We start from the raw sequence: 13954 nt of genomic DNA, 5'->3' as shown, positions 1-13954 counted from the left end.
AGTGAAATGTGCCATGTGAACTCCTTTTTACTCCTCCTGTATCTTCTGCCATGAGTGATGGCTTAGAACCCAAACACAAATCTTGCTGCAGTGGTAATACCTGTGTGCCAACACCACTGCCACTGGATGTTTTCTTTTTGATGTCCCATTTTGGGGTAAATAGGACATGCAGATCAAGATCCTTTCAAAACTGTTGCATATTCAAAATTGTCAGCAATATCTTCAAGCATTTCTCCTCCCCTCCCTATTTGATCTCAATGTGTCCTACCCTCCACACACACTTAAAAACCACAAACAACAACTTGGGCTTTTAGAAAACCATTTGGTGCCCAGTCTTTTTAGGAATTATTTTCCACAGAAATTCAGGTGTACAACTTCTTGCTTGTTACAATGCAACTCTCGGTACTGGGTTACTTCAGAGAAATTCACTATTCCTGTTGCAACAGTTGCTAAGTTTGTTTGCAATAGCGGACATGCTCCTTTCTTTTGCAATTCCCACTGTCCAGTTTTTGATCTCTGTAAGTTACAGCACTTGGCCAGGATCTCAGAATTTCCTGAGTAATGAGCAGTATCCCATGGAACAACCTAAGAGTGCAGTCCCTATGGAAATCAATCAACAGCTCCATTAATGATGAAACACAGTAAAAAATAACTCATCTGGGCAGAAGGTAAGGAGGTAAGAAAGTACACAAGATGTGCAGGCAGCAGCATTTGTATCCCTTAGCAATTCCTGACTAGACTCATTCCCAACCCTACAGACTCAGCTGATACTGAGGAATCTCAGCAATCTCCACTCTGCCACAGGTTTCACCAGGTTTGAAATTCCATGTGCAAGTATCAAGTCAGTAGAAAATAGCTGCTGTATTTTCTGTTCAATTCAAATTGCTTGTTAGTACATACGTCCTCCTAAAAGACCAGGGAGTAAATCCACATCCTATCAAAATTCCCATTTGCACTTCAGTCAAACCAATCATAGTATCTCTGCTGCTGAGTTCCCCTGTACCAGACACTGGGAAGTTCATGGAGAAGAGGCTCTCGAGCTCAGCAGTCACTTTTTCCTGCAGACGTTCCAGCAATTTTAGATTGCAAACTTTGTCCTGTTTTAGAACCACCCAAGAGGTGCTGATACAGGCAGCCAACACCCTCACCTCATCACAGGCTATGTCTTTATTTCAGTCTCTACACATCATCCCAGTTTCCTCATCCCAACTCTGCCTCTTGTCTGACTAAAACAATGAAAAGCAGATTGTAAGTTAAACATGGCACAAGAACATCTGGTATAAAGCAGAGGATTAGTTTTATTTCCATGAGAAATTTAAGACAAAATTTCCCCCAGATATAACTAATTTTAAAAAAGAAAGGCCATCAAAACGTGGCACCACTGGTTTTTCTCTCTGCGTTCAGTTTCATTGTACACATTTTTTTCAATTGCAAATAGAACAGGGGTGAACAGCACAGCAACAGACAAGGCAAGACCTGTAAGATGCAGAATGTTCCTAACGAATGAGTAAAGTAGACAGGAAAGCTGTCTATGACCCACAAAAACTTTGGAAAGTTCCATCACATCTGCTGTTAATAGTGAAAAATTTACAGTACCAAAGAGGAGTATAAAGTGTATTAGGCACAGTGTTAAACAGTAGAGTGGGGGAAAATATCAGGCTTTGAAAAAGCCATTTGAAGCACAATAGAAAATTTAAGGCATTAATATGCAGACTTGATATCCCACAAACTATGTTAAGGGCATCTTTGGATCTGTGGAGCTTTTCATCTGGAGGAAGTATCTTCTGAACCTGCAAAGCAAGAGGCAACTTAATTATTCCTTTCCATGGAGACAGTTTGCTAATTGAAGACCTGGTGGTTAGCAACAACTATTTCCATTCCACAAACACGCTGAGATGGTCAAGAACTGCAGATAATTCACCTATACAAAGCTTCAAGAATAATCTCTACTTTCTTGCTTTTTCAGCATTTAATTTCTGAAGTTTACTTCAAGTACTTTTAGCTACATTATAAGCTGGCAGAACAAACTTTTTTACCAGAAAGTTTTCAATGCTCTAACAACATCCAGCCATCTGGACAGATCTTCCTGCATTTGAATGATGAAAATTCATGGTCTGAGAACACAGACTGTAAAGTGACAAGTTTAAGGAGAAAAGGTAGCATTAGATAACATGTCTTAAGAGACTACAGTCCATATTTACCATAGCTACAGCATTTTCATTGAATCATAGAATTTTTAGGGTTGGAAGGGACCTTTAAGATCATCCAGTTCCAATCCCCCATGGGCAGGGACACCTCTCACCAGATCAGGTTGCTCTGAGCCCTGTCCAGCCTGGCCTTAAAAAGTCCCAGGGATGGATGGGCTTTCATCAGCTCTGGACAACCTTTGCCAGTGTCCTCAATGGTGAAGAACTTCTTCCTAACATCTAAGCCAAACCTACCCTCCTCCAGTTCCCCCTAGACCTATCACTCCCTGATATCCTAAAAAGCCCCTGCCCAGCTTTCTTGTAGCTCCCTTCAGATACTGGAAGGACACAACCAGGTCTCCTCAGAGCCTTCTCCTCTCCAGACTGAATGACCCCAACTCTCTCAATCTCTTTACAGAAGAGGTGCTCCAGCCCTCATGGCCCTTCTCTGGACACACTCCAGCATTTTGCATGTTCACATCCATTTTGCATGTTCTTACGTCCTGCCATCTAAGCCATTAAGTTGATTGTACAGACAAGTCATCTGACACCTCATCATCACTTGAACTGGAGGATACTGGCTGAAAAGACAGACCAAACTTCTGTAATTTGGCAAAGATCAATCCAGTCATCACCTGGGGAAGTTCCCTGCTACAATGCAGTTGCCTCTGTGTACATTTTCAGCCTGCTCTGCTGGTCAAGTGAAATGACTTAAGACCAGCCTTGTTTTTAACTACGATCTCTCCACCCTGAGAGTATTTCAGTCTCTGCACTGTCCATACTAATCCATCCAAACATCAATTGATATCTACATGGGAGGCAGGAAAAAGTATAGTACCTGCACCTTGAGTGCTGGAAAAGCACAACTTTAAAGCCAAAAATAACTGGTAAAATAAGAAACTGTAGCTATATTTTGGGGAATCCGTGCAGTGTCAGAGGTATATCCCAGCTCTTTCAGATGGAATCTAATTCATAACTCCTGCCTATTGAGGAACTCAACAGGAGGCTGTGAGTGCCAAGGCACACAATAGGAGAGGACAGGACACTGCAGCCTGATCAAAGAAGCCACCTCCTTGCTGCTTAGCTCCCTCAAAACTGCAGGAGTAATTCAAACAATACTGTGGAGAATAGCATGTCCTGTAATAGCAGATTTATAGCAAGAAAGAACGTGATATTTATCTATTATATTTGAGGATTACTACATGCTTTTGCTTTTTTAAAGCATTCTTTTTCACAAAGAAGAGAAACTTCATTTTATTCCCAAATTAAGCCAACAAAATCAGTTATATCCAACGTTAACACAAACTGGTTCATACAACAGTAGCATAAGCTATATGAGTCTCATTCTCCACTAGTGGGTTTCAAAATTACAAGCTGTCTGGCCATCCTAAAATGCATTGGTTCCCTCTCTTCTTTGGTACAAATTTACCTCCAGTTCCCTGGAGTGAAGGGGAAAGCTCCAATTCTTTTAGCAGGCTCCTAGAGACCAAGAGTTGTATCTCATCTCCAGTTTTACCCTTGCTGTAGCAATAGAGACCACTGATCAGTCAGAAGGAAGCCAAATTTTCACATGCCAGGCAAGCACTGATCTCAATAACTACGTTTCAGTTTCAGATGCCAGGCAATGGAATTATCCCATGATATTCAGGGATCTGCATGCCCCTTACCAGAATACAATGGTCTCTGTTTTAGTTAACTAATTATGTGTTAACAAATGAGCAGTGAAAATACACCTAAGAAATTCAGCTTGACTGACTTAGCTAATTATAGGCTTCCACTTGAAGCAGGGCCAAGTCTACCTTTAGCTTCTGCTTGCTGCTTTAAAGAGAAGCTCAAGACATACACATGCCAGGCTAGAGAACACCACAGTTCAGATGAAGCCTCCTTTGAAGCAGTGGTGCTTTGCTTCAGGGTAAATGTTCAGGATGGTTTAGACAGCATTTAACTGAGGTGTAACATCAACTGTCATCTGTCTGATGCTACTGTACCTCTGTTCACAGAAGTAATAACAGCAGGGAGATTGGCAGTTAAACTTAAAAGAACAAAAAAACCCCAACAAAACCACAGCTAAAAAACTAACTGCATCTAATTATTCAGTTGCCAACATAAAAAACTAAAATAATGGCTACTTCTTTCCACAGCTGTCCTTCAGTCCAATCTTCAACTCCAAATGCTACCAGTTCTAGAGAAGCCTGAAGCCATCATGGTACTTTTAGTACAAGACTTTGTGGTTTTGATGGTCATGTCAGAAACCACACCCAAAATCTGCAACTGCAGCATTCCAATAGCACTCCCCAGAGTGCAACCACCAGGCTCATGTATGATTCAAGTTGCATGCATGCTATCATTAAAAGTAAAACCTTCACCTCTAAACTCAGTGTTAGTGCCACACACTGACAGGGGATAAACAATGATTCTAATCACAGTTCTTGCTGATGTTCCAGGTGAATGAGGGCTACTGGACATTGCCTTGGGAGTCTGGGCAGGTCTTGGATGAAATGGTAGTAGGCTCAAAAAGAAGTTTAGCAGTTATTAAATAGGAGGATATCCACTCATGCTAGCTATTAAGACACTCCAGCCCACTTTGTCTTTTTATTGTAGGAAGAAGAAATGTTCTGTTCTTATAAGCCCCTGATTACTGAACACAGCACCACAGGACATGACAACGGAGAAAAATAGCTGCACAAAACTTCAGTCCAAGATTTTCACAGGATCTAGTCAACCCAACAACATCCAGAATGCTTTGTTACAGCCTACAGAAGGACAGATTTCTCCAGCACAACAGCTCACAATGCTGAACACCCTGCTTACGCCACTCTCCGTTTTCTCCTGAAGTAAAACACCACGATTTATGAATATATCTGATCATACTCACCTAGTCAATAAATTGCAGCAGAGGACAGGCATCCTTAAGGCCACTCATATTTAAGATACCAGATTGTTTCATTGCTTAACTGCGGCCCAAAGAGGGGGTTGAGTTGAGCCAGAATCGCAATCAGCCAACTGCAAGACAACCCCCCCCAAACCAAAAGAGAGAACATCAGCCAGATTACAAAACTTATGATTATGGCAAGGCCTGTCCAAGGCACAAGTACTGTCAGTGAAGAAAAGACTATCTGCAGGAAGGTTTAACATCAAATCTAAGTTTTACTCAAGCTCATAGACCAGAGGCCAACAATGAAGATCTGGTTTCTGCAACTGAAACAATAAATTCTGCTGTTCAATGTAAAACAAGGCAAAACCACCTGAGAGCATTTATCTTGTACGATTTCTTTGACAGAGCATTGTTTCGAAACATGAAATTCAATTTCTGTGGGCTCACAAGGCAGAAACAGGAGACAGACCTTTTCTCAGTGCCTTTGAAGCATCCTTTAAACAAAACCCTTTGAGAAACACTCCTATTGGCAGTATAGGACAAACTTCCCTTGCAGACGTGGTATATTTTTCATCAGAGATTGAACAAAAGTGAATTTAAACTTAGCACAGAGGTCAAGATATAGGGACCTGAAGCAAAAGAGTACAATGCTAGTGGAACACAGAGAAATAATTAAAAACCCCCCAACAACAAAACCAGTATGACAACAAGCCCCAGATCATCAGCAGCAGAAGCTTTCTCATCAGAGCAGCTCACAAACTAATACTGCAAAAGCCATAGCCAGAACAGGGAGCAAGAGGAATGTAGTTTGTGGAAAACATCCAGGAAAGCTAAACAGAAATAAATATTCCACTGTTAGAAGAGCTATTTGCTTTGTAAATATTACAAGATTCAGAAAAAGCAATGGGTGCTTCCATGGATTTAAATCTATGTTAAATACTAACTATACAAACACATTTAGTGAATACACTGGCTCATCTGTCTGCTATTTCTAGAATGCTTTGTAAGGAGGAGAAAAAGCAGAGCAGCTTTGTAATGGGAGCTGCCACAAATGTATCGGAGTGCTTAGGCAGTCATGGAAAATTCCACACAAACCTTGATGCTTTGACCAGCAAACAGAAGTGCAGGTTGGCTCTAAAATGGCTAGAACAGCCAGGGGCAAAAGATGTGGGCCAGACTTAAAGAAAACACATCAATCCTCTTAAAATTCACAAAAATTTATTTTCAATGCTGCTTCCAGTTTCGCAGAAAGCAGAGCTCCAGTTAAAATGACATGCTGAGCCCACAGCAGACTATCAGCCAGGCAAGCCTTGAAACACATAGCAGGCTCTACAAGGCAATTAAAACAACAGCAAGACACCACCAAGAAGAGCCAATAACCTTTATGCTGATGTGTTTCTACTTTGCTATCCAAAGTGATCACAAAAATGAATTTTGAATTAATGTTAATCGTGATGCTAAAATTTACTTAAGGGAAAAGCAAATCAGCTTCTAAAAATACCACGGAATTTATTTTCCAAGGGTTAATATTCAGATACAAAGGACACAGAAGGGGTGCCAGAGCACTGTACCATCTGCCTTTGGCATCCTGAACGACAAGAAGTGGGAGGAGGGCAGGAACACTTAAAAGCTTGTTCAAGCACTTTATTCTCTTTCCCACTGTACAGGAGGAAGGAACTCTGTCCACAAATATCTCTCTGCTCTATGCTTCCGGAGCTCAGACCCAGCATGGCTGTGAATTGAGTGAGCTGAAAGCACATTCAAAATATTGATGTGTCCCAGCTGTATAACCAGGCTCTAGGCAAGCACTGTGCAGTTTTCAAAAGCTATTTTTTGGGCCCATGCTGGATGCCCAAGCTCTGAACCACAGTGGCATTAGGAGTCAATAGTATCCTCCTCCTCCGTGCTCTGCTAGGGGCTAATAATTTACACTGAACACTACAATTCCCTTGAATTCAAGGTAAATCATGAAAAAGCTTCTCCCACATTTTGCTTAAGCGATGCTGCTTTATACCTATCATGACAAGGCAAAACAAAACGTGGCATTCAAAGTAAAACAAAGCAAGCCTCTGCTACCAACATGTAATGTTCTAGAGCAACGAAAATCAGGTACAGAATTGGAGCCGCCCACAGGCCCTTAAATTCTACCAGATCCCACTTAAAACAGTTAATTACCCAGCTCAGGCAAGGAAATTGAAGTCCCTTATGTTCTACCAGAAAGATTTTTTTAAAAGGTCTTTGTACCATAACTGCCATCTGTCTCTGCTGCATATTACAAATTAAGGTCCTGCTATCTCTGTTTAAATGTCAATTTGAGCAACCACATTTTAATCCATTTAGAATCAGTAGCAAATTATACCATTTTTTCAAGGAACCTGTCCTCTGTTAGTAGAATATCACGGTACTGTTTCAGGAACTGCTTACAGCAAAATAGATTTAGACTTTTAGACAGCACTGTAGAACATGGTGTAAACTGTAATTTCTGCAGCAGTCACTCCTTTTACTTTGCTTTGTATTTGATCAGGTTTCCAAGGCTTATGTATTCTCCCTCAAAAGGCTGCTGGGTACAATTTCTGCAGGCAAATTATACACTTACCCAAGCAAAGGTTTTGCATAGAACAACCAAATGAATACCACATGATAAATATGGCTATTCAAAACTATCAGTTAAAATCTAAACACAGAAGAAACAGCTTTAAGTTGAAATGTCAATGACTTTAAATTTAGTTAGCACAAACTCGGCTTGACGCAAATCGATTTGTCAATCAATTGGTGTTTAATGAAGACAGGAAATTGGTTTTTTCCTACTTTCCACTGGAAAGGTAACTCCAAGAGTATGAAAGTAGCTCTAGCAGACTTTTAAACAACTCTAAAAAGCAGCAGGTAACAGCACCAGCCACCTACTAAGGACACACAAATACAGAACACCAGACCTAGGACAAAAGAGGAGTTATTTTAGCCCTACCATGCCCCATGAAGAATCCTCAGAAACCATTCTTTCAGGTTTCCTTCAAGATCAATATGAAAAAAAGGTCACTGAAATTAAGGTCTGAATTTTTTTCAATACTTCCCCCCTAAAAGAAAAAGGATAGAGCAAGAACAAGCTTATGTATGTTTGAATTAAACATGGGACAGAAAGATTGGATCAGATCATTTTTTGAAGCCCTTTCCAGACAGGGCTGATCTGTGATTCTGTACAGAATTAATGGGAAAAAACAAAACAAAACAAAACAAAACAAAACACAAGACTGTGTGATGAGACAAGTTCTGTTTTGAAATACGATGAGAAAAATCTGCTTTTTGTTGGATTCTGGCAAGCAGACACTATGTAAGTGATTTGTGTGGCTGGGTATAATTGCTGCTGGTTTAAAACACAGTAAGATTTTGCTGCTTTTTTTTTTTCAAAGTGTAATTGGAGAAAACCAAAGATAATAATACATAATCAAGTTAGAGCTCACAAGATTATGAAAGAATCTTCTCAGTGGACAAGCAAGAACAGATTACAGATCACACTAAAGGCACTACACTTATAATAGGTATGTGTTAGTAAAAAAAAAAAAAAAAGAAGAAAAAAAAAACCCACAAAACTCATAAGTGAAATAGCACTGTACATTTGAAGAGGTCACAGCATTCTGTCAGAAGAAATTCTACCACCTGTACATTCCACATGATAATCCAGAAGACTCTGCAGATGTCACATGGCCCTGACTGCGAGGAAATTGTCCTTCAAACACTAAAGAAAACAAACCCTAAGCCCCAAAGACTCTTTAGAAGAGTAGGGCATTATTTCTGTTCAAATACAGAAGAACTTGGACAAGAACTTTGAATTTCAAAAAGAATCCCCAAAACCAAAACACCTGCTACCCTCAATTTACTGTAACCTCGTAAAAACTATTATCCAGTTGCCCCTTTTAAGCCAAGTATTTAGAACCTCTCAAGAGACTGTGCTGCTGCTACATATTTTGTGTGCAGGCAAGGAGGCCTCCATTCCAGTCCTGGATTCAAGTTGATGACACTAAAAGCTCTTCTCAAGTTTCTACACCTGCTCACCAAAACTACTTAAAAAACCTGTCACAGATAAAAAAGACAGAACCAAGTTTGCTGTACTTTAACAATTATTCAGAAGAATGATTTCTGAAGGCCTTGTGTGCCAGATATTGTGGCTAAAAAAAAATAAATTAAATAGGCCTCACCTGTATAAAACCTGAGTATCACAATAATAGACTAGATCAATCCTGCATAAGCCTGTGCCACAGGCCAACCCAACACAGAACCAAACAGGTCCCTTCTGGAACATGTTGACACTGATAATATGGCTTTTGGCTTCCAGTTCTTAAGTATGAATCTTGAGATTAGAGATGTATTTCCATAGTACTCATGTTAAGATCCTTGGGGTAGCATAAAAAATGCCTAAATACTTCAATAACATTCAAATACTACTCACATTCAAGTAGAACTCTGAACAATGATTTTATTACATGTTCACCCTAAAGATTCAATCAGACTTTTACTAATTTACTCTCCATAACAAATTCTTCCCAAACACCTTTCAAAGTCTTTTCTGCATTGCATTTTCTTTGACAAGACCAGTCTCTACACTCTTAAAAAAAGAAAAAAAAAGAAAAAAAAAAGAATTAGACTAGAATAATCATGCTTTCTCTTAAAGACTCCAGCTACAGCTGCCTTAACTCTTGGCAAAAAAACAAACCCATGGTATGAGAAGTTCTTCAACAAGCCATTTTGTTATTTCTACAATTCTTTTACAGCAAAAAGGCAACCTCACTACATACTGTGCGTTTTAAAACAGTCTTAATATATCAAAGCTTCACAAGTGTTTCACAGAATTATTTGTCATATATAAAAAACCCCTAATGTACAAGGCTTTCCACTCACTGCTCTACCAGATTTGGAGAAACATATTCAACCAAACTAAGTCAGTCAGAACTCATTAGTAGGTTTACATCAGTATCACTTTGGAAAAAAGTGTAAGGGTATAAAGAATGAGAAAGAAAAGTCACTGGTCTGTTTTAATCAGAAAAAATCTAGAACTGACAGACTGCCATTGCAGTTGACAGCAAATAAGTCAGTGAATTGGAAAGGAGTAGGATGAAGTCAATGCAGACAATCAATTCAACAGTGCTGTGTGAGGACAACAAGAGGATTGTTGGCTTGTTTTAATTGTGTAACCACCAACAGGAAAGTATTTTCTTCAGCAGGATGGAAGTCTTTAAATCTAATAATTCAAAGAACTGTCAAGAATATCCTGCATCTAAATCTGTGACATTTTAAAAGCTTCCTCCTAGGTATCTTGAAGATACACAGAATTTTTGAGCATATCAGAACTGTGCCTTGATTAAGAGACATTATTTATACTTACAACAGGTAGCAGCAAACAGCACATGTCACCAGCATTGTGTTGATAACACTGCCAAAAGGAAGAACAGAAACAGCTGATTAGGTGTCATGTTATGACTGACCACAAGATACACTGGAAACCCACCCCTCCCCCCAAACAGGAACCAAATCAACTTTTATCCTATGGAAGGTGACTCAACATGAGTGTTCTAACTTCTTCCAGCTGAGTAAGTTGCAGAGGCACAGATAAAGCTCTGAAAAAGTGCTAGCACAGCTCTGCAAACAGAGGTATACAGCTAGATTTACCAAAAAACATTCCGAAGAGGAGCAAAATCTTACCCAGTCAATGCCTTTGCTCTATTTCACAGTCACTTCTACCAGCAAAGTAGCCAAGAACTGAAGCTGGATGTTCTAATGCTAATAATAAACATTTTCTCCATTTGCAACATTCTGCTTAAAGAAAATTTCACTAATAGGCTATATTTTTAATTTTATATAGTGAATGGGGGTTTTGCAAATTGAATACACAACAAAATCTCAGACATCTGAAGTTATCTGTAGGATAAGATTTTCTTGCTGACAGAAAACTGTGACAGAAGCCATAGTTAAGCTGAAACAAAACAAGAACCAAGCAGCTGTTGGAACTGAAAATGGCAAGAACTGGAGCTATGCACACATGATTTTGAAGCAGGAGAAAGAAGAGATTTTTCTAACAGCAAGTGATCTGTGTGCAGCTCATGGAAGCAGGGTAGAGGTTTTTTTCTATTTTACCTTTTTATTTTTAATTCTATGTATTTCCCACCCAAACTGAGTAACAGAAACTCATGCTGGGTCAGTAACTTACAACTCTTCTGTAATAGGAATAGCATTCAATGTTTTTCACCTATAAATACACATGTACCTTGTCAACTTCCAAATGAATGCTATAAAGTAAACGAAGCCTGGATTAAGCTCTAGGAGCTCCTCCTTTCCTAGGAGTCCCAGAGTCATTGTTTGGGAGTTTTGAACTATTCGATGGGAATTCTTAAGTCAGTTAAAGTTTGCCTTGACTTCTGCTGTGAGAAAATCAACAATCCTGTTCAGAAACAGGTTTTCAACAGTTTTCTTTGTTTGTTTGGGGTTTTGTTTCTTTGTTTTTTTAAGAAGGTAAGAAGTTAATAGACTAGAGAATCACACACAGCACTGCTCTATCCATGTTTGCTAAACACTGACATTCAGAAATAACAACAGAACATCTGTCGGGAATTCACATACTTTAAGGACATGCCTGGAAGACATATTCCCAGGGTACTTCTGCAGACTTTTCAAGCAGAAAACACACTTTAGGTTTGAAAGGGAGGGAACAAACATCAGAGCTAAACAGAACCTGAGGAAAACTCCTGCAAGTTTAGATAAACAACTAAGAGAAAAGAAAGCTGGTACCTGTGGAGTAGGGGGGATGTCAGAGAGAGGAAGAGAGATTAAGTAGTCATTATCTCCTAGGGAAAAGACAAAGACAAAAAACTTGTCTACTTTTTAATCCAAGCAGCTTCAGGCACAGCAGGAAAAGTCTCTGCTTCGATGCCCCCCACACGTGTCCTCAGGTCCCACGGCTACAAGCACACAACAGCAACCTCCTACAGGAACAGCCTCAGCCTCACCCGGGGGACACCAGGGGACAGGGGAATAAGTTCGGAAAGGTCAAGTAAGAGGCGAAAAAGGAAGCAACCGCTCTAACACCACCTAACAGCAACAGGCCCCGGTGCCACAGGACGCTGTACATGCAGACGTTTGAGGGGAAAACCTCCCACCCGTGAGCGGTTCCGAAGGCTCCCGCTCCGGGGTCCCACGCTCAGGAACCCCCCACAGGCGTTTGGTCCCGGCCCGCCCGGTTACTGCGGCAGGAGGCGGAGGCTCCGGGCCCCGCACGGGAGATCGGAGCTGCAGGGCCCGGAGAGCGGCGGAAAGAGGAACTCGAGAGAGCCGGAGCTGCGAGGCCCGGCAAGGGCACGGAGCGCCCGGGCATGGGGCAGCCCCGGGGCCGCCTTCACCGGGACCCCTTCAGAGAGCCGCCCCGGTACCCCTGGGGGGGAGAGAGGAGGAAAGGGAAGGGGCTCCGCGCTCCCCCCGAGAGCGGCCCCGGCCTCCCAGCGCTCCCCGGTCACTCACCCGCGGTTGGGGCCCTTGGGTACGAGCCACGGCAGGACGCCGCCGACCACCCCCCAGAAAACGGTCATGACGATGATGGGCACCGTGAGGCCACCGTACGCCATGGCCGGGCCGGCGGGGGATGCGGCGGAGGCGGCTGCTCCGTCCCAGCCGGCGCGGAGCCTCACGCCCCGCCCCGCCCGCACGTCACCGCAGAGCGACTGCAGCTCGCGGGGGTGCGGGGGGGCCCGGGCACCGCCTGAGCCCCGGGACACCGGGGGGAAGCGGCTGTTGGGGCAGCCGAGGGGTTCGTAACACACCGAGAAGATAGAGAGGGCTGGGGAGCCGTGCGCTCATAGCTCGGCCCGGCCTTTGGAAGGGTCCCCGGGCAGCAGCGAGGCCGAAAGGCTGGGAGTGCATCAGCCCAAGGGGAAGGAGCGGCCCGAAGCCTCCGAGCGTGCAGGACAGCAGCAACATTCTGCAACGGCCTCGTGTTAATGCCTGTGAATGGTTTCTGAGGTTCTCGATTCTCAGCATCCCGCCCTCTGGACTGTACTGTGAGGTTCAGGCTGGAGCTGAGCTTTTCTTATCAGCAGTCAGAGGCCATTTGTAAGCCTGTATATTTACTTGCAGGGCTGCCTTCAACACGCTGCCATTATATACATATAAAGCTTTAAAAATTTCCACTGACAGAATAATTAATCCAAAATAGTGTTAGCAACTGCATTGAGACCCCCTTCCCTCCCACCCTTATCATAGCAAGACAGCTCGACCTCACCCTCCCAGACCCCAAGACATCACAGCAAACTCAGTGCTGCATTTGGCCACAACACACCTGGTGAACCTCTAAAATGTCACCCTTCCCTGCCAAATACAAATTATAGCTAATATTTAACATATTTCATAACATTCAATAATGTGCATAGAATTAACACGTTTATTTACAACCTACATCTAAGTAAGTTAAAGATCAGCAGGAGACAAGATGCACATCTTCAGTACATCATATCATAGAATTGGCTGGGTTGGAAGGGACCTCAGAGATCATCAAGTCCAACTCTTGATCCACTACCACTGCAGTTCCCAGCCCATGGCACTGAGTGCCACATCCAGTCTCTTTTTAAATATCTCCAGGGACAGAGAATCCACTACTTCCCTGAGCAGCCCATTCCAATGCCTGATCACCCTCTCCAGAAAGAAATTCTTTCTAATCTCCAACCTAAACCTCCCCTGGCACAACTTGAGACCCTGCCCTCTTGTCTTGCTGAGAGTTGCCTGGGAGCAGAGACCAACCCCCACTTGGCTCCAACCTCTTTTCAGGGAGTTGCAGAGAGTGATGAGGTCTCCCCTGAGCCTCCTCTTCTCCAGGCTGAACAGCCCCAAGATATGAAGACTTTTAAAGAAGAAGACA

General features: G+C 42.2%; 1 protein-coding gene across 1 annotated transcript; it reads right to left on the bottom strand.

The window, feature by feature from the left end:
• Positions 1-1275: 1275 nt before the first annotated feature.
• ATP6V0E1 (ATPase H+ transporting V0 subunit e1) lies at positions 1276-12735 on the bottom strand. The gene is made up of 4 exons (XM_030459338.1): positions 12565-12735; positions 10439-10486; positions 5062-5189; positions 1276-1790 (listed from the first exon to the last, which is right to left on the bottom strand). Exons 1-3 carry the CDS (start codon positions 12666-12668, stop codon positions 5096-5098), a joined length of 246 nt encoding a protein of 81 aa, XP_030315198.1. The 5' UTR covers positions 12669-12735; the 3' UTR covers positions 1276-1790; positions 5062-5095.
• Between the last annotated feature and the right edge of the window lie 1219 nt (positions 12736-13954).

Source organism: Calypte anna, chromosome 13, assembly GCF_003957555.1.
Source record: "Calypte anna isolate BGI_N300 chromosome 13, bCalAnn1_v1.p, whole genome shotgun sequence".
NCBI classification, from domain to species: domain Eukaryota; kingdom Metazoa; phylum Chordata; class Aves; order Apodiformes; family Trochilidae; genus Calypte; species Calypte anna.
This window is presented reverse-complemented; position numbering and strand designations above follow the sequence as displayed.

Coding starts and splice junctions, on each gene's coding strand:
- ATP6V0E1 (XM_030459338.1), bottom strand. CDS start 12,668: ATGGCGTACGGTGGCCTCACGGTGCCCATCATCGTCATGACCGTTTTC. Junction 10,487..12,564: donor CCCAAGGGCCCCAACCGCGG/GTGAGTGACCGG, acceptor TCCTTTTGGCAG/TGTTATCAACACAATGCTGG. Junction 5,190..10,438: donor GCTGTTTGCTGCTACCTGTT/GTAAGTATAAAT, acceptor GTTGTCTTGCAG/TTGGCTGATTGCGATTCTGG.